Consider the following 21,508-nt stretch of genomic DNA (forward strand, 5'->3'; position numbering starts at 1 on the left):
TTTGTATTGGTGGCCATAAGGCCGTACTTGCTTTTCCTAGACTTGTTTGCAGGATTTGTGGTCGGGTTATCATCCCGACTCGCGGTGATGCGATCATATATATATATATATATATTATGTTGTGTTAGGAAAGTTTTGGAGTAGCATTTGACCTGTGGCTACTCGACCGAGTGCCACTCACTCGAACGAGTAGCTGCAGGTGTGACAGTTAGAGGGTATTCTGATCTCGGGCTACTCGATCGAGTGGCTAAGATACTCGATCGAGTAAGGCCAGCTCGATCGAGTGCCTAACCCACCCGATCGAGTAGCACTGTTACAGGCACTTGTCGAGGATTACATTGTTTGAATGTTTCTATTTTTGCATATTTCGATCATTATCATGGGTATTGAAGATTAGCAACATGTTTGGGTCGACTTAGTAGTTATGCTTGGGTCCGTGCTTGACTTATAAATGACATTTTGTGGAAATACACAAAGGTTTATTTTATGCCATTAATTTTACATCCTCAACGTCTACAAGCAAGCCTAACTTATTTATTATCGAAAAGACTTGTTACTTATTTCCGGAAATTTCTAAACTTCCATTACACATATTGTACGTGCATGTATTTTATGGTCGTTGATAATCATTCTCATAAAGTAACAGGTGTATATAAGTTAATGTTAGTCGTGGTTAGTGAGTAATGTCGACAAGGTGCAAAATGTGTGAGGTTAAGTGAGCAATGGTCTAATGGTAAACTTCGGGGACGAAGTTCCTTTTTAGAGGGGAAGAGTAATGTCGCAAAAGAAAAAGCCGAAATTATAATAATTTTTACTGTATGTTATAATGTTTTACCGTATGTTTGTAATGTTTTATAATGTCACTGTTATATTTCAAGCATGAAGCTATAATTATTTTAATAGTTTTGATGGGTAATTTGTATGTTTAAGTAATAGTTGAGTAATTTTCTGTGAGAAGATAGTCATGAAGTGATAAGGATGTCAAGAATGGTAGCGGAGTTGTGCGATTATGAGTCATGCATTGTGTGAATCTGTAATAGGATCGTGGTGTGACATGTTTTTTGTGGTAGTTGTTGGTCAGTGAAAGTATTATCTCGTAGCTACGTTAATGCGTGTCTGAGGAGTTCGGCGTAGTAGTATAATCGTTAGTCGAGTTGGTCGTGTTGGTGCTTGTTGTGAGCTTGGTAATTCGAGTAGTGGTTTACAGAAGCTTGGGCATGTGGTGTGTGTTAGACAGTTGATGATGATGACATAGTGGATAATGCCTCTAGAGAGTGGTGGACCTGTGTCGGGAGAACGGGGGTGTCGACCTTGGGTTTTGTTGTCGTGTAATTTGGGGGAGGATGAGTCGAACTTCGGGGACGAAGTTCTTTTTAAAGGGGGAAGACTGTAATACCCGCCCTTTTAGGGACCCGTTGACCGACGTTGACCGACCTCTGGGAGCAGGTGAAGGTTCTTGGGAATGCGTGCCGGAGATGTCTAGTGTCTTGTTAGGATATGAGGATGAGTTGTACTCGATAGAGTAGAGGTTACTCGATCGAGTAGCTTGGGCACTCGATCGAGTAGGTTGGTGACTTGATCGAGTAGCGTCTTTACAGCGAGGGTTTATAATTATGTTTTGTTAAAACCGCAAATCATTTCCGCCTCCTTCCTTCAGACCTATATGTCGCCTCCCTCCTTTCCCTTCACCAAATACCTTCCATGGGAGCCTTTGAGGGTGCTAGTGCCTTGAGGATGAGTAATTTGAGTCGGGTAGCGATCTTAACGCCGTTGTGAGATGCGTAGGAATCTCATCATCACCGTCTTTGTCTTTGTTGTTCCTTGTAGGGTTGTAGTGGTAGTAATAGACTTGTATGTTGTTTGTATAGGGGTTGCGTGCATGGTTGATGTCTTGTGATTGATCGAGGAATTGCCGCTGTTGGCTTAAAGGTAGGTTCGCTTACTCAGTTTCTGTTGGTTGTCTAGTGTGTCAATTGTAGTATCGTTAATGTATCGTTGTTGTGACCGTGTGGCTGTGTATGGTAATCGGTTGGTGTGTGTTATTTCATTGGTTGTTGTTATAGTGCAGCTGTCTGTGATTGATTCTCTTTGGTTCTCGAGGTGCGTCCTCGGCTGAGTGGAGTCACTTGCGGGAGTGGCTTCATGCCCAAGTTTCGCCCTCCGTGGAATCCGCCACGGGAGGGGATGTGCACATTAATGGGACAGGGTTATCGCTCAGTATGATGAGCGGGACATAGGTGGGAACGGCTGCGATCCCCCACTGGCAGGACTGGTCCAGTGGACAGTCGGTGATGGTGATTGGTTGGAGTGGTTGTGACTGGTGTGTGTGTTTAGCTGTGTTGTCATATGTTGGTAGTTGATTGTTGTGTCTTGCCTCAGTTACTAACCTTGTTTGGTTTGTGTTGGTTTGTTTCTGTTGTGTCTGCCCTTATCCCTTATGGTGAGCAGTCAGTTTTAGCAGGTGTTGTCTTGGATGATTGCTGGTGTCTTAACGGGATAAGCCTCACGAGTAATAACAGAAGTAGTTCGTGTAGTTTTGACGAGTTGTATCTTTTGTTTTAGTAGTTTGGTTGTATCACCTGTAAAGTTATATGGGGGTGTCACGGGAAGACCCTAGGGTGATAGTTACACTCACTTAAACTACTGGATACACATCTATGTGAGACAGTTACATGTCTCTTTGCTGTGTATCAAGACTACGTAGTTGTTGAGACTCACAAATTTTTGCCAACTTAAGACTTCCAAAACTGTTGGGTGTTTTAGAGTTCTTTGAGTAAAATTTAGGAGAATGGTTGGATAAGTTGATATTTACTCATCAATTGTGGCTTTTATGGACTACAACAAGCGCAAATCTTAGATAATGAGCAGCTCTTGCAGACATATCAAGTATTAAATATAAATTAGCTGCAGTGAATAAAAGGTTAGTTAAATATGAACCAAGTGGTGTTAGTCCAGTGGTAGCCGGGTTAAACCTTGAAACTTGCAGAAATGCAGGAGTTGAGAGGTCCCGGGTTCGACTACCAGCTGGGGCGATGATCACTTGGCCACTGCAGCCCCCGAAAGGGGTGGCTTACATGGTCCATATGGTGGTGCGGGAATGCATGGGCCCGGGGGGATTCAACCCCCTCGTCATAAAATAAAAAATATGAGCGAAGCTAAAACTATTAAGGCAATTCAGACATAATGGTGAAGGCAAGAGGGTGACAAGGTTATGACCTAGAGAGACATTCAATTTTTGTTGAATTTTTCATTGAAATATTTTAAAAGAATCAATGCAGTCGTCCAAACCTACTTTTTTTTTTTGCGGTAGAGGGATGCACTCTTCTGCCTCAGCCTTGTCTCCTCTGTCTGTCTCCTCTGTCTGTCTGTTTTCCTTTGCATTCCCGTACCAGTATCCTCTGAGTGTAGCTCTTGTATTCTTCAGCAGTGTTATGACTTGAGTCATAAGTTTAAGTTCAATAGTTAGGATTGGGTCTTTCAAAGGGAAAGAAACTTGCCTTGGCTTAAGAGCACGGTCAAAGTCTGAAGTTTCTACTTACTTTAAGTAGATGTAGGAGTACTCTGTTTGAAAAAGTATCTTGGACCTTTTCGGGTTTGGCGTCTATTCCTCGGGCACTGGCCATAAAACCAAGGAAATTGTCAGACCGCACGCCGAAGGTATACTTCTTAGGGTTCAACTTCATTTGGCATTTTCGAAGGGACCCGAATGTCTCCTTAAATGTCGCTCAGGTCGGGGTTTTGACCAGGAACTACTAACTTGGCTAAAAAATCCCACTTGGGGATTTAACATCTTTTCCTTCCTCAAGCAGGGCCCTATGTGTAGATACACATAGGGCATGTGTATCTAGAAGACCATATGGTGATAGTTACACTCACTTAAACTGCTGGATACACATCTATGTGAGCATCGTTACACGTCTCTTTGCTGTGTATCGAGACTACGTAGTTTGTTGATACAAGTTATAGTTTTACCTACAAGGCACCATGGTTTTGCTATGTTTTGCCTAAACAAAAAGGGAGGAGGGAGGAGGGGGGGGGGGAATAAGGGGCAGTTGAAATAAAAGTGGATACACATCTCCTGTTTTCTAGATACGCATTTGTTGGTGTGTAGATACACATACGGCATGTTTATCTGAAAGACCCTATGGTTATTTGTATAGATTGCTTTATACACATGTTATTTTTTATTTGCTGATGTTTTAAAGTAACTTAATGTCACTTTTTTCATGTTTTTTTCCAGGTCAGTCCCTAGGGTCTTTTTAAGAAGATGGATGAAATCAAGTTCTCTGGATGTTTGTGGATACTGAAGTTGGTTTTCTTAGGGTGTTGTTTGCAATTGTGTTGTTCATTCTCTTTGTGAACATCTTCAAATTCACAATATGTTGTTCAAGCATTCCTGGACCATTCTGAAACGTTGGTTTTTGTGCATATTTACGAGTTCGAAATGAAGTAAATTAAAACTTGTCCATCAAACTCGACTCATTACCGTTGTGTGGTTGACATGCTTAGAGAGGGTGATCTACAGCAGTCCAAATTTACATTACATTAGTCAAACCAATTTTTGTTGAATAATTCGAAATAATTTAATAAATCGATGATTATTTTTAATTCATTGGATTTCGGAGCTACATATGTAACACATGGTGGATCATTTAACTTTATAGTTCATTACTTCTGTAATGTATAATACTCCGTACTTTTTGAGTAAATAAATATCGCTTGGAAATGTCCCGGAAAATGGAGGTCGTGAAATTCATGATTTTCTCACTTGCTTTGTAATTACGGAAATGATGGGATGCCATATGCCATTTATGGCCGCGCAGAGGGCCGATTCTGCATATTAGAATAAATAATTATGAGAATATAGTTTTATGTCACGGTGTTACGGACCTAGGGAGTATAATTAACTAAAAATTGTTAGGATGCTGCCTTGATACTTATTCTCCATGGAATACCCAATGACTCAATCCAATTGACACGTTCAGTAATCTATTCTTACCAAAGAGAGGATTATAAAAGGAAACAAAAACAGAAATGTCAGTAAACTAGGTACTTCTATTATTGTCCAACATGACAATCCTTTGAAGTTTTTAATATTACAAGCTTTCATTGTACGCAAACCAACAAGACAATCCTTCCACAATTTAGAGTCAGATACTACAAACATTTTTAGAAGTTTTTACATACTACTAAGCCCTAAGCAATACTTTAATACGGCTTACACTTTTACTGAGTGAAATCAAACTGAAAATCACTTTAGAGTGACTCGACTCGGGCCGTTTCTACTATCATGATGAGTCATTTCACCGTAAGCACGACAATTCCTAAGAGGTTTTCATTTTCCTGTACTGCTTTTTCCTTGCTTGAAGTAATCCGTCTTCCCGATCCCTTATTCTTGCACTTTTCTGGTAGTAGAACACTAGCTTCAGTGGGAATTTGTGACCCAATAAGAATCCCAATTTTCAGCTTTCTTGTTTTTTTGACTTCCCACGATTAACTGAAATCATTAATTTCTCATTGAAACTGCGAAGAAGTTCAAGCACCTCATCACCAAATTTCTCATTATCCTCAACAAGCGAAGCCGAAGTAAATACTTCCGTCCACAATTCACTTATCTTGCTTTGGTGGTTTTCTATTGACAGACAATCAGCTAGGAGTATTATTCCAACAACATTAAAAATAGGGCGGCAGGTTGCACATTTTCTCCATCTGTCTAATAGATACTCCCTAGGTATCTCATGAAAACCTCTATCCTTCAACACCCACAGAACATGCTTACAAAGTAACCCGATTCTTTCAAACATTTTACACGAACAAGAAAACTTGTTACCACTTAAATCAACTTTGTATGCCTTGTCTTTCTTACGGTCCATTATTGAAATATGCTCATTGTATTCTTCAGTTGTCCTCGGTGAAAGACCACAAGTAAAACACGCAGCTTGGAGTTCTTGTTGGAATTCATAAAACATAGTGGTTGTTTAAAATTCAGCAGTTTTGTTTTCTAAAAGGACAGGTGTTGATAATTTTGGAGAAGAGTTTTTATCATCAGTTGTCATCTTTGAATATTTCCATCGCTGAGCATCCATAGCCGATTGGAAACGCATCCAAAACTCGACAAGAGTGAGGGGCGGGTTAGTGAAATTCCCAAAAAAGCTATTTTCAGATTCTGACCTTGATGTTGTGCGCATAATCCCGGCAAGAAATATGTCTGTAAAGTAAGCGGGAATCCAACTTACACGAATGTCAAACATTGACTTCAGCCTCTCGTGATCAGAAAGCTCGTACGAGGAAATGATCGACTTTCATCTCAATTCAAATTCTTCTGTATCAATCTCTCCATCCCAAACAATAAAAATCATTTCCTTCAAAAAGTTTGTGTTTTGGCAAATTGATGGACCGTCTGGCATCTTTTTCATTATATGCCACATGCATAATCGGTTTTGTGTTTTATCACCAAACACATCTTTTACAGCTTGATTGATGCCTCGACATTGGTCAGTTATTATTGTAGTAGGATAACAATCACCCATAGCCTTTACAAAATTCTTAAACAACCAGGTATATGATTCTCCATCTTCCTTTCTTAACAAACCACCTGCAAAAGTGACACACCTTTTATGGTTGTCCACACAAGTGAAAGGGCAAAACACCATTTTATATTCATTGAAGTGATAAGTAGCATCAAAAGACACGGCTTCACCAAAAAGGGCATAGTTTTTAATTGAGATTGGATCTCCCCAAAAAACCTTACTTAGTCTTTTCTCATCATCCACATCAAAGTCGAAATAAAATGATGGAGACATAGCCTTCTTTTGCATGAAAGTCTCCAGTAACATCTCAGCATCATATTCCTTGATATATTTCTTAACATCCCTTGAATTTTTTTTTGAAATCTTCTAAAGAAACCCCAACATTTTTGTACCCTTTTACATATTATTTAAACATTCTAAATGAATCCACCGGACCATGAATTACTCTTGAATTATCCATGATAATTTTCTTGTGAAAGAGATTGAAATTCCTAGATGGTTTCAAATGAATCATTGTCGCCGGTGTAACCATAGCATTTGTGTGAACCTCGACAAAATCATAAATTTCATATTCACCAGTATCAATTCTCCTAAAACTAACCTTAGCTTCACATCCTGTTCTTGGAACAGTCCTTTTCCTTTTAGTCCCATTGTTCCTACTTTTGCCTTCTTTATTACACACACAATGCTTGTGTGTAATAATCTCTTTGACCAATTTTATTGAATCTAACCTTGGAATAAACCCACAAAATTTTGCATATTTGTTGTAAAAATCTATGCCATATTCCAAATTTGAAAATATCATCCCATTGATTGGTTAACATGTTCTATACAACTCGGGAATCCGAAAATTATATTTTCAGAACCAACTTCCGGGGTTTCTACATGACAATCAACAAAAAGATTGTTATTTTTACATTACATTAGTCAAACCAATTTTTATTAGCTTGTACATTAATGAACAAGGTACAATTTTTGTACCTGGTGCATTAGTCAAGAGAAGTACACGAGGCATATCACTGCTGATCAGAGCATGGACATTAGTAGCAGGTATACTCTCTGTACAGGAAATTATGCACATTAGAATACGCATCTTAAGATACACTGTTGATCAGTCCATATTAAATTGTAACTCAGCAACAAACACAAAGGAGGAAGAAAAGTGCTGAGAGATAATTAAATAAATCAACAACACATTATGTCCAACCTACTAAAAGGGGAAGAAAAACTGGTTAAAGATTAATAGGTTCAAAGTACACATCACTATCATATTAGATACACTAGTTCATGTCTTAAGATACATGTTTTTTAGATACAATAAAGAACAAAAACCTGCATTTTTTGTACCTGGTGCATTAGTCAAGGGAAGTACATTGAATGTCGTGTGTATCTAGAAAGTTGAATAAATGTATCTATAAGGTTGTAGCAGTCTATCTAGATACTTTGAATAAATTAGGGGAGATGTCAGAAATGTGTACCTTAGACAAGATACACCTCCTTAATTTGTTAGATACATGCTTCCAGCTAGCTAAACTTCTATCTCTAAATAGTATGTATCTAGAGAACTGAACAAGTGTATCTAGGGTCATAAAGATATGTACCTTTGGAGAATTTTTCTTCCAACTAGTTATGATTTTTTTGTGTTTTTGCTTTTGCTTATTGAGGAACATGTAAGAATAAATTTCTTAGCCCAAGATACATCTCTTTAAACTGTTAGATACATGCTTCCAGCTAACTAAAAGAAGTTTATTTGGCCAGCTAAAAGAGTGTACCTAACTAGCGAAGGGTCTGTATCTAAAAAACATGGATCCTGACACATGAACTAGTGTATCTAATTTGATTGAGATGTGTACCTTTGCAGATAGTATACCTGCTACTAATGTCCATGCTTCAAGCAGTAGTGATATACTGCATGTACTTCCCTTGGCTAATGCACCATGTACAAAAAATGCACTTTGTTATTCATTATTGTATCTAAAAAACATGTGTCTTAAGACATGAACTAGTGTATCTAATATGATAGTGATGTGTACTTTGAAGCCTATCAATCTTTGACCAGTTTTTCTTCCCCTTTTAGTAGTTGGGGCCTAATGTGCTGTTGATTAATTTAGTTATCTCTCAAGATATATTCCCTCCCCCCCCCTCGCCCCCACTTTTGTGTTTTTTCTGAAGTGTATCTTAAGATGCGTATTTCTCGTGCATAATTTCCTTTGCAGACAGTATACCGGCCTGCTACTAATGTCCATGCTCTGATCAGTAGGGATATGCCTCGTGTACTTCCCGTGACTAATGCACTAGGTAAAAAAATTGTATCTTGTTCATAATTGTACAAGCTAATAAAAATTGGTTTGACTAATGTAATGTACCTAGCATTAAAAATTACAATCTTTTTGTTGATTGTCTTGTAGAAACCCCAGGAGTTGGTTCCGAAAATATAATTTTCGGATTCCCAAGTGGTCCAGAACATGTTAAACCAATCAATGGGATGATATTATAAAATTTGGAAGATGGCATAGATTTTTACAACAAATATGCAAAATTTTGTGGGTTTATTCCAAGGTTAGATTCAAAAAAATTAGTTAATGGGATTATTACACACAAGCGTTGTGTGTGTAATAAAGAAGGCAAAAGTAGGAACAAGGGGACTAAAAGAAAGAGGACTGTTACAAGAACAGGATGTGAAGTTAAGGTTAGTTTTAGGAGAATTGATACTGGTGAATATGAAATTTATGATTTTGTCGAGGTTCACACACATGCTATGGTTACACCGACGACAATGATTCATTTGAAACCATCTAGGAATTTGAATCTCTTTCACAAGAAAATGATCATGGATAATTCAAAAGTAAATCATGGTCCGGTGGATTCTTTAGAATGTTTAAAGAATATGTAAAAGGGTACAAAAATGTTGGGGCTTCTTTAGAAGATTTCAAAAACATTTCAACGGATGTTAAGAAATATATTAAGGAATATGATGTTGAGATGTTACTTGAGACTTTCATGCAAAATAAAGCTATGTCTCCATCATTTTATTTCGACTTTGATGCGGATGATGAGAAAAGACTAAGTAAGGTTTTTTGGGCAGATCCAATCTCAATTAAAAACTATGCCCTTTTTGGTGAAGCCGTCTCTTTCGATGCTACTTATAACTTCAATGAATATAAAATGGTGTTTTTCCCTTTCACGTGTGTGGACAACCATAAAAGGTGTGTCACTTTTGCAGATGGTTTGTTAAGAAAGGAAGATGGAGAATCATTTACCTGGTTGTTTGAGAATTTTATAAAGGCTATGGGTGATTCCTATCCTACTACAATAATAACTGACCAATGCCGAGGCATAAATCAAGCTGTAAAAGATGTGTTTGGTGACAAAACATAAGACCGATTATGCATGTGGCATTTAATGAAAAAGCTGCCAGACAAAGTCGGTCCATCAATTTGCCAAAATACAAACTTTTTGAAGGAAATAATTTCTGTTGTTTGGGATGGAGAGATTGATACAGAAGAATTTGAATTGAGATGGAAGTGGATCCTTTCTTCGTATGAGCTTTCAGATCATGAGAGGCTAAAGTCAATGTTTGACATTCGTGCAAGTTGGATTCCCGCCTACTTTAGAGACATATATCTTGGCGGAATTATGCGCACAACATTAAGGTCATAATCTGAAAATAGCTTCTTTGGGAATTTCACTAACCCGCACCTCACTCTTGTCGAGTTTTGAATGCGTTTCCAATCGGCTATGGATGCTAAGCGACGGAAATATTCAAAGGTGACAGCTGATGCTAAAGACACTTCTCCAAAATTGTCAACACCTGTCCTTTTAGAAAAGAAAACTGCCGAATTTTACACAACCACTGTGTTTTATGTATTCCATTAAGAACTCCAAGCTGCATGTTTTACTTGTGGTCTTTCACCGAGGACCACTGAAGACTACACTGAGCATATTTCAATAATGGACCGTGAGAAATACAAGGCATACAAAGTTGATTTAAGTGGTAACAAGGTTTCTTGTTTGTGTAAAATGTTTGAAAAAATCGGGTTACTTTGTAAACATGTTCTGTGGGTATTAAAGGATAGAGGGTTTGCTGATATACCTAGGGAGTATCTATTAGATAGATGGAGTAAATGTCCAACCTGCCGCCCTATTTTTAATGTTGTTAGAACAACACTCCTAGCTAATTGTCTGTCAATAGAAGACCACCAAAGCAAGATAAGTGAATTGTGGTCGGAAGTATTTACTTCGGTTTCACTTGTTGAGGATAATGAGGAACTTGGTGATGAGCTGCTTGAAATTCTTCGCAGTTTCAATGAGAAATTGACGAATTCAGTTAAGCGTGGGAAGTCAAAAAACAAGAAAGCTAAAATGGAGATGCTTATTGGGTCAAAAATTCCCTCTGAAGCTAGTGTTCTACCACCAGAAAAGTGCAAGAATAAGGGATCGGGAAGACAGATTACTTCAAGCAAGTAAAAATCAGTACAGGAAAATGCAAAGCCTCCTAGGAATTGTCGTGCTTACGGTGCAATGACTCATCATGATAGTAGAAATGCCCGAGTCGAGTCACTCAAAAGTGATTTTCAGTTTGATTGCACTCAGTAAAAAGTGTAAGCTATATTAAAGTATTGCTTAGGGCATAGTAGTATGTAAAAACTTCTAAAAAAGTCTGTAGTATCTGACCATAAGTTTTGGAAGGCTTGTCTTGTTGGTTTGCGTACAATGAAAGATTGTAGTGTTGAAAACTTCAAAGGATTGTCATGTTGGACAATAATAGAAGTACCTAGTTTACTGACATTTCTGTTTTTGTTTCCTTTTACTGTCCTCTCTCTGGTATGAATAGATTACTGAACGTGCCAATTGGATTGAGTCATTAGGTATTTCAGGGAGAATAAGTATCAAGGCAGCATCCTAACAATTTTTAGATAATTATACTCCCTAGGTCCGTAACACCGTGACACGAAACTATATTCTCATAAGTATTCATTCTAATATGCAGAAGTCAGCTCTCTGCGCGGCCATAAATGGCATATGGCATCCCATCATTTCCGTCATTACAAAGCAATTGAGAAAATCATGAATTTCGCGACCTCCATTTTCCGGGACATTTCCAAGCTATAATTATATAGTCAAAAAGTACGGAGTATTATACATTACAGAAGTAATGAACTATAAAGTTAAATGATCCACCATGTGTTACATATGTAGCTCCGAAATCCAATGAATTAAAAATAATCATCGATTTATTAAATAATTTCGAATTATTCAATAAAAATTAGTTTTACTAATGTAATGTAAATTTGGACTACTGTAGATCACCCTCTCCAAGCATGTCAACCACACAACGATAATGAGTCAAGTTTCATGGACAAATTTGAATTTACTTCATTTCGAACTCGTAAATATGTACAAAAACCAATGTTTTAGAATGGTCCAGGAATGTTTGAACAACATAAATTGATACCTACTAGAATAGTGACTGGTTGGCGGATGTGCATAGACTACAGACAGCTAAATGCCACCACAAAGAAAGATCACTTTCCCCTTCCTTTCATTGATCAGATGGTAGAAAGGTTAGCTTCTCATACGTTTTTCTGTTATCTAGATGGATACTCAGGGTTCTTTCAGATCCATATTCATCCAGACGATCAGGAAAAGACTACTTTTACTTGTCCTCAAGGTGTTTTTGCTTATCGTATGATGCCTTTTGGTTTATGCAATGCCCCTGCCACCTTTCAAAGTTGCATGATTGGGATATTTTCTGAGTATATAGAGTCTATTATGGAAGTCTTTATGGACGATTTTAGTGTCTATGGGAGTGACTTTGCTAATTGTCTGTCTAACCTTGATAAAGTGTTGCAGCGCTGCATTGAGGTTAATCTTGTGCTGAATTGGGAGAAGTGCCACTTTATGGTCAATGAGGGAGTTGTCTTAGGGCACTTAGTTTCTGAAAGGGGCATTGAGGTTGATAAAGCAAAGATGCAAGTGATTCAGCAATTACCTTCTCATGTTAATGTCAAATGAGTGTGGAGTTTCCTTTGTCACGCCGGCTTTTATCGCTGGTTTATCAAGGACTTTTCAAAATTTGCTAAACCGCTTACACAGTTGCTACTTAAGGATGCCCCCTTTGCATTTACTGATAAGTGTCTTTCTGCTTTTAATAGGTTGAAGCAGGCCTTGATTTCCGCACCAATTATACAGCCTCCCAACTGGGACTTGCCGTTTGAGATTATGTGCGATGCTAGTGATTATGCACTAGGAGCGGTGCTAGGCCAGAGGAAAGACAAAGCCTTGAATATAATATACTATGCGAGCCGAACTCTGGATGAGGCTCAAGTGAAGTACACCACTACTGAGACGGAGCTGTAAGCTGTGGTTTATGCGCTAGAAAAATTTTGTTCTTATTTGATAGGGTCAGAAGTTACTGTTTTTACTGACCATGCAGCACTGAGACACCTTCTTGCTAAGAAGAAAGCTAAACCACGGCTGTTGAGATGAATACTCCTCCTTCAGGAGTTTTTTTCAGATTAAAGATAAGAAGGGTGCTGAGAATGTAGTAGCTGATCATCTGTCACGATTATCACAACAAGAGGGAGAAGATTCCTTACCTATTGATGATTCTTTTCCCGATGATTCTTTATTTGCTGTTTTGTCTTCTATTATTAACTATGACCCTTGGTATGCAGATTTAGCAAATTATGTTGTTAGTGGCGAGCTGCCACCTGACCTTTATTAGCAGCAGAAGAAGCGTTTTCTTTATAACGCTAAGCAGTACTTCTGGGTGATCCCTATTTATTTAAGGAGTGTGCAGACGGTCTCTAAAAACGGTGTATTCCGCAGTGGGAGACCAGAGCGATCCTGGAGGGCTGTCATTCATCCCCCTATGGTGGTCACCACGGTCCATCGCGCACCGTGGCTAAGGTACTTCAGTTTGGCTTTTACTGGCCTACTTTGTTTGCTCACGCTAAAGTGTTTGTTTCAGCTTATGATGCTTGCCAACGCTCTGGGAATATTTATAAGAGACATGAGATGCCACAAAATAGTATCTTAGAGGTCGAGGTTTTTGATGTCGGGGGCATTGATTTCCAAGGACCCTTCCCGTCTAGCAAAGGTAACAGGTATATCTTGGTAGCTGTAGATTATGTGTCTAAGTGGGTGGAAGCGATTGCTTCGCCTAATTGTGATGCCAAGACCGTGATTAAAATTTTCAAAAAAATTATCTTTCCCCGATTTGGTGTCCCTAGGGTCGTCATTAGTGACAGGGAAATGCACATTAAAGAAAAGAAACTTACTTCTATTTTGTCTAAGGTTGGTATCCAACACCGGCGTGGTTTGGGGTATCATCCCCAAACTAGTGGGCAAGTTGAAGTCTCTAACAGGGAAATAAAAGTGATTTTGGCTAAGGCAGTTTCTAAATTACGGAAGGATTGGAGTCTAAAACTGGATGACACATTATGGGCTGGTTTATGGGAAGTCTTATCATTTACGTGTTGAGTTGGAGTGTAAGGATAGGTGGGCTATTCGTGAACTAAACTTTGTTCTTATGTTATGTGGTCAGAACCGTTTATTGTAGCTAGATGAGCTGAAGGAGTTTAGGCTAAATGCCTACGATAGCTCACGCATTTACAAAGAAAAGATGAGGAGATGGCACGACAAGCGGATAATACCTTGAGAATCCTATGTTGGGCAGAAGGTGTTGCTGTTTGATGCCCGACTGCGCTTATTTCCTAGCAAGCTGAAGTCCAGGTGGAGTGGCCCCTATACAATGACAGCTGTAACTAAATTTGGGTCCGTTGAATTAGAGAGTTCCGATGGTAATAGGTTCAAGGTCAATGGCCAGTATGTAAAGCATTATCATGAAGCAAACGATGCTGATAGCAGAGTCGAAATTCTCTACTTTGACAATCCTGATGAGCCAGCCAATTGAAGCCAGAAAGGTCGTGCGGGACCTCTTAAACCTGCGCTATCCGGGAGGCAACCCGGACTGTTTTGTTGTACTTTTATTTAAACTTGTTGTTTTATTCTATGTTGTGTGTTTAGACCTTAGTTACGAACAAACGCTGAACTTGTGCGTACTCTTGTTAGTCTCGTAGTCCTTTTGTTGTGTTTTTTGTTGGTGAGTAGCTCGATCGAGTGGCTATCTTACTCGATCAAGTACTTTTGCTGATATTTTTACTCGATCGATCATCTGCTGCCTTCGATCGAGTACCTGCCAATTCCTTCCTCTCGATCGAGTGCTTTTGGCACCCTGTCCGCTCGATCGAATCTTTCTGCCCATATCGATCGAAGCCTGATGTTGTTTCTCGCATGCTGTGACGTTTATGGATCATTTGTGACCTCTCATGCTCACGGTCGGTTTGGGGAGGTCCCCGCTTTACATCGTCTTGTAAGTTTTCCGACCTTCGTTCTTCTTTTCTTTTCAGTTTGCATTTCTTTCCCTGTTTTGGTACAATGAGGACATTGTACAGTTTGGTTTGGGGAGGTATGCATCCATATTTGTGTCTGCATGTTGTTTTGTTGCATTTCAGTTTGCACGTTTATTTATTTTCGCATGCACTGTTGTTTTAATTCAAAAAAAATTCACGTTTATTTCTGCATTTAGATTGAGTCGGCATGGTAATGTGCATAATCTACGAGTTTTTATTTCATTCTTATCTGAACGAATAGACTTGACTCTTATATTGGCAAGCTACATTTACATTCTAAGGTTTAGATCATGATAAATTGGTGACATCCATGACCAGTTTCATATAGGATGTGAGTAGTACTCTCTATAAGGCATGTAATATCAAATTGCATAAACACGAATTTTGTCTACTTCGAACCGTATGCATTCGATCTGTGGTTGGTGACACATGTTAGGAGAGGTGATTCCCTTTATTTCATTCTACCCATGAGCTCCACATAGCCAAATTGCCCACGTTGTCCCATATAGCTACAATCTATAATTCTGCCTACCCTAGCCTAGCTAGTAATTAGTAGTTGTTGGGAATGTTCCATTGCAATATGGTTGTATATCTTATTTGAGAAGTTGGTAGACATGTTGAAGGGAGTGAAAGAATGATGAAAAGAAAAAGCTGTGAAAAAAAAAGAGGAAAAGAAAGATTACGAAAAATCATGAGCAAAAAAATATATACTATGTTGTGATTCATGCTCCCATGCTATATTTGTACCTTATGGGGAGTTGACGATGCTATGGCGGTTAGGGAGTTATGTGCTACAAATAGACACTGTTTTGCATTAATTTCATGATATGAAGTGGGTATTTCTAAATTTGGATCTGTTGTTGCTAGCTTGGCTACTAACTCCACATCTCCAAATTCATTTTAGCCCCTTCTTACCCATTACTTCACTTACCGGAATGTAAGTGTTTGGAATGTGTCTTGGTCATTAGTTGGTTGGAATGCGTATGTATGGTTGTAGGGACTTTATTCATGTTAGACTGCAAGCATGTTCTTATAAGTCGAGTTAGGTGAGTGTCTATACTTCTTTCTATCTCTTTCTTATATACTCACCATGTGCCTAATTTGTGTGAAGAGCGACCCGTGAGAGTCCGATATCTATGAGTCTTGCAAGGTGGACAACTCAGTAGTTTGAGACATTAATTTAACTCGTTTGCACTTGCTTATCGCCACTTTGTTAGTTGTTGAATTAAATTGGTTTGGGTGGATGATTTGTAGCCGATGAGTTGGTCCCGTTCCATGGTTGTTTTTAGTTGCATTAATAGTTTGCTTGGGGACAAGCAAAGGTTTGGTTTGGGGAGATTTGATGCGTGTATTTTATATAAGGTTTTTACCTCATTTTTAAACGCATTTCTGTGTTATTTACGTGGTGTCTAGCTACAAATTCCCCTGAATATTCTACTTTGGTTCGTCTTGTATAAATTGCAGGTCTGAACCGAGAAAGGAGCGAAATCAAGCCTAAACTTGTCTCAATCGAATGCATTTTGGAGAACAAGGATTCGGAGCTCGGAATCTGTTACTTAGGGATGCGTGAGGTGGCTTCGGAAGGTGCTAAGGAGTTTATACGTGCTTATATAGCTCGATTGACCAGTTTTGCTACTCATTTTGGTCGACCGAATGCTTTATCCCTGAAGAATCATGCGATCGAAATCTTCTTTCACTCGATCGAGTTAGCCATTATCTAAAGTGTTCGATCGAACTCCATCTTTGCTCGATCGAACGGATTTCCTGGTTATCTCCTCGATCAAGTTCTTTTATTCAACTTGATCGAGGGATTATGTGTTTTAGGCGGGCCTTGAGTTATTTTCGAGTTTATCTTTTGTAATTAAGATATAAGGTTATGACGGCAGTCATAATCTATCTTCTTCTCTCCTCTTTTTCCTTCGACACTTTCTCTCTACTCTCTTAGACTTTTGCTCTTGAACCTTAACTACGGATTTTTCTCATTGTAATCGGTACCATTATTCTACTCTTTATTCTTAATCTTAATCTATTATTTTGTTCTATTGCTTTCCTCTCTTTAATCTCCATTATTGTTGTTAGTTTCTCGTTATCCTTCATTATGTTGAATTTCTGTGGTTTATGTATCGTTGTTGCTTGTTCAATGATTATGCATAGCTAATTCTCCCTTGCTAAGACATAGACGAGCCTTGATTTTAAGTAAATTGTGTTTTAGGTGATCATAATTGATGTGAATGTGATCTATGTTGTTAATCGCTTCACATAACTGTTCTTGTCTATTTAAGTCGACGCAAATAGGTAATAAATCGCGGTACACCTTGACCTAGATCGGAAGATTGGAAAAGGTAAGACCTGTAGCGAACATTAGGGCACTTTAGTGAGGCCGGAAGCTAAGCTAATTGTGCTTTAGGGTGAATTGAGACTGGAAGGAGATATTCATTGCCATGTAGATCGAATTTGTATTGACCTGAGACCCTAGAACACGATTCCTGAGAATCATGGTGAATCGACTGTCTTAGCTACTTTCTCTCTGCTTAATTGCTATCAGTTCTCTTCTTTAATTCTCTTATTATATTTCTCCTCTTTGATCTCCTTAGATTAGAACAATCAATTAAAAGCCCCCAAGAAACTGTGACTCTGATGAACTTAGTTTAGCAGACATTTTCCCATCTCACTGTGGAGATCGACCCTACTTACCGTTGACTTCTGTTGGTAGTTATAGGTATTTATTTTTGGTACATAACGACCGTATCAAGAGAGGCTGTAGTGGCATCTCTACGCAATCCATGCACTGTACCTAGGGAAATAGTGCCACTAACTCCAAGTATATCTTAAGAGTCTACGATGCAAGTGGTGATCGCAGTAGTTGACAATCTAGTCGAGCAAATAATCAGTCTGGAAGCTAAAATCATTAGGTTGAGAGAACTCAGTATCGTAAACGGAATGTGGGCTGATGACTATGAAGATGAATACCTCACAGAACATTATCTAGTCAAGGTTAGTGAGGATATAGTCAAGGCTAGCGAAGATCAGGATATAGACCACCTTACTCGCTCAGGGCGTCCATAACAAAATGCCTCCCAGAACGGTCCTACCGTCAATGGTCCAGTTACTAAGACCAATGTCATCACACTAAATGAGGGCGAAGATATATCTACTGACCATCTATTAAAACAACTACAGAAGACAAAGGCTGATCTTTCAATCTGGCAATTAGTTGCGAGTTCATTTCCCCATCGCCAAGCATTACTGCAAGCATTGGCTAAACTGAACGTAGCGCACAACTCTACGCCTGATGATGTAGTCAACTTGGTCTTCCAAGACTCAATTAAGCTAAGTAACCCAGTTACTTTTTCAGATGAGGATTTTCCTCCTTTCGACGCCAGTCATAACCTCGCTCTATACATCACAGTCACATGCTTAAAGAAGAACGTACCATTGACTTTGGTGGATGATGGCTGTGCAGTCAACGTCATACCACTAAAGACAGCGCATAAGTTGGGCATGAAAGAATCAGATTGGACTCCTACTAACCAAGGTGTTCGAGCATACGACGGAACACGATGTAAAGTAGTAGGGCTAGTCAACCTCACAATAGCCACAGGACAAATCGAGAGAAAGGTTAATTTTCAGATAGTGGACATCAAGGCATCCTTCAATATACTTCTGGGAAGACCTTGGATTCACGCTTTCAAAGCAATAACATCCACCTTGTACAAGAAGATCAAAATTTTTCTAGATGGCAAAGTAATGACGATCACTTTGTCACCCATCAAGGCTATGATAGAGTAAATGTCAAGCAACCAAGTGGTCACTGACCCAATATATGAGCTTGGAGGATTTCAGAGCATAAATCTCGTAGAGAGCAAACTGGCACCTCTATACTTCAACCTATACTCCAATTTGGTGGTCAACCACATACTCAAGTCTCAGGGTTACTTCTCAGGATTGCCATTAAACCCCACCAAGAAGAATACCTTTGCACCTTACAAAGAAGGATACTCTCAAAGGATACCATTAGGATTGGGATACAAGCCCACGAAAGCATAAGCCTTAGAAATGTTTACTCAGTTCCAAAATCGTAAAGATAGAGGAATCCAGACGCGACCCTATCTCTCTACCCTAAATGGATACTTCGTTAGGGAGGGGAGTCAAGAATACTTTCACGGGTTTCCCAAGCCTTGGCATTATAAGAGAATACAACTAGTTGGAATTGAGGTCTTCCACGATTGCTACTTCATCCCTTCAGAAATGGTTCCTACCGTCAAAACTAGTCAAACACCTTGTTTAGACGAACAAGCTATTAGCCTTCTGTTTGGGGAAGACCGATTTGTCAGAGCTGCGCAGGATGAGATCATTACCATGATACTTCAAGATAACCATTTCAACCCCACATCATTGATCATTGACACCAGCCCGAATCAGCAGAAAGGATGGAGAAAGTCAATCAAATGGACTAACAACCGAGGAAAGCTCTTCAAAGTCACTACTAGAGAAGAAGAGATGTTCAAAGGAGAACTTGAAGACGACGAATTCGAGTCAGAGTCGGAGTCATAGTTGGAATCAGAGTCTGAGTCTAGAGAAGTCGCTAGAGAGTGTTCTTCTGTCGTCACTCCCCATCCCCTTGTTTCTTCTAGCATAGCATCGAATAGTAACAACAGCTTGGGAAATGACCCAGCAGCTGTCCCTTTACCGCCAATGACTACTGAACAGATGGCTTCTTTGTTTCGGCTATTTTCAAAATTTAATATGAATAAATCAGATTCTGCTTACTCCTTATGTTTTTCTGAATGCAATTCTATTTACGATGATAATGAGGATGACCCTGACCCAGACTTAGTAGAATTACCTCGCTATATAGCTAAATAAATAGTACAAGTGGGGGAAGGGGCGCCAGTTATAGAAAATACCGAACCCATCAACATAGGAACCGAACTAGAACCCCATGAACTTAGGATAGGGACGACCTTAAACCCAACTGAAAGGGCAAATTTCATCGATCTCCTACACGAGTTCAAGGACGTTTTCGCTAGGTCTTACAAAGACATGCCAAGGATCGACAGGGATGAGGATCGAATGGGCTCTTAAGATAAAAGAAGAAGTCGATAAGTAATTCAAACCCGGGTTCATTGAAGTTTCCGAGTATTTAGACTGGGTGGCTAACATAGTCCCGGTACCCAAAAAGGATGGGCGAATCCGGGTTTGTGTTTATTTCAGAGACTTGAACAAAGCGAGTCCCAAGGACGACTTCCTTCTACCACACATCAACATATTGGTAGATAATACAGTAGATCATGCGTTGTTATCCTTCATGGACGGGTATGCAGGGTATAATCAGAGCAAGATGGCCATAGAAGATATGCATAAGACAGCCTTCGTCACTCAATGGGCCATATAATATTATACAGTTATGCCATTTGGGCAAATTAATGCTGGAGCTACATATCAACGCACTTTGACCACATTGTTACATGATATGATACATAAAGAAGTAGAAGTGTGTGTGGATGATATGATTGTCAAATCCAAAGATAGGAAAGGGCATGTCGATATCCATTGCAAATTCTTCCTAAGACTGCGAAAGTACAACATGAGGCTCAATCCTCAGAAATGCGCATTTGGAGTAACGTCAGGCAAGCTTCTGGGATATGTCGTCAGCCAGAGGGGAATAGAAATTGATCCATCCAAGATCAAAGCTTTAATCGAAATGCCACATCCCCAAACGGAGAAGGAGGTTTGAGGATTTCTGGGCAAGGTACAGTATATAAGCCGATTCATATCGAAACTCACTATGATCTGCGAACCAATTTTTAAAAAGCTTAAGAAAACAGATCATACCATATGGGACGACGACTGTCAAAAAGCGTTTGACAGGATTAAGGAGATATTAGCTAAGCCACCAGTGCTAATGCCTCCCCAACGAGATCAACCTCTTAGTTTATATCTCACAGTCACCGAAACAGCCATGGGAGCTATGCTCTCACAGACTGTTGGAAAAGAAGAAATAGTTATCTACTACCTTAGTAAGAAGTTCTTAGAATACAAGTGTAAATACAGGCCTCTCGAAAAGACATGTCTCGCTCTTGTGTGGGAAACAAAGAAGTTATGCCACTATATGCTTAGCTACTTTGTCAAAGTGTATTCTAGAATGGATCCCGTCAAATGCCTCTTCGAGAAACCCGTTCTCAACGGCTGTTTGGCAAGGTGGACCTTAATGTTCTCAGAGTTCGATTTCAAGTACGTACCCGTGAAAGTCATAAAGGGACGTGCCGTTACTGAATTCTTCGCAAATAATCCTATCAACGATACCCAAGCAATAGACTTGTGGTCATTTCCAGACAAGGATATCCTACAGACCAGTGTAGGCTTTTTGGACCTTTATTTTGATGGAGCATCGAATTTAAGAGGATTTAGAATATGAGTGGTACTTATTTCTCCTCAAGGCGAGCATACACCACTTTCTGTCAAACTCGACTTCGAGGTGACAATTAATACAGCTGAATAGGAAGCTTGCCTTATTGGTCTACAAGCAGCAGTAAGTTTAGGCATTAAGAATCTTGGAGT

General features: G+C 39.2%; 3 protein-coding genes across 3 annotated transcripts; 2 read left to right on the top strand and 1 right to left on the bottom strand.

The window, feature by feature from the left end:
* Positions 1-5,462: 5,462 nt before the first annotated feature.
* On the bottom strand, positions 5,463-5,873 carry LOC141595269 (protein FAR1-RELATED SEQUENCE 5-like). Its single transcript, XM_074415233.1, has one exon. The coding sequence runs from the start codon at positions 5,871-5,873 to the stop codon at positions 5,463-5,465; it is 411 nt and encodes a 136-aa protein (XP_074271334.1).
* Positions 5,874-9,404: 3,531 nt separating this feature from the next.
* On the top strand, positions 9,405-9,908 carry LOC141595270 (protein FAR1-RELATED SEQUENCE 5-like). The gene has a single exon (XM_074415234.1). The coding sequence runs from the start codon at positions 9,405-9,407 to the stop codon at positions 9,906-9,908; it is 504 nt and encodes a 167-aa protein (XP_074271335.1).
* Positions 9,909-10,481: 573 nt separating this feature from the next.
* LOC141595272 (uncharacterized) lies at positions 10,482-10,997 on the top strand. The gene has a single exon (XM_074415236.1). It carries the CDS (start codon positions 10,482-10,484, stop codon positions 10,995-10,997), a length of 516 nt encoding a protein of 171 aa, XP_074271337.1.
* The last annotated feature ends 10,511 nt before the right edge of the window (positions 10,998-21,508 follow it).

Source organism: Silene latifolia, chromosome 8 (genome assembly GCF_048544455.1).
Source record: "Silene latifolia isolate original U9 population chromosome 8, ASM4854445v1, whole genome shotgun sequence".
Classification (NCBI taxonomy): domain Eukaryota; kingdom Viridiplantae; phylum Streptophyta; class Magnoliopsida; order Caryophyllales; family Caryophyllaceae; genus Silene; species Silene latifolia.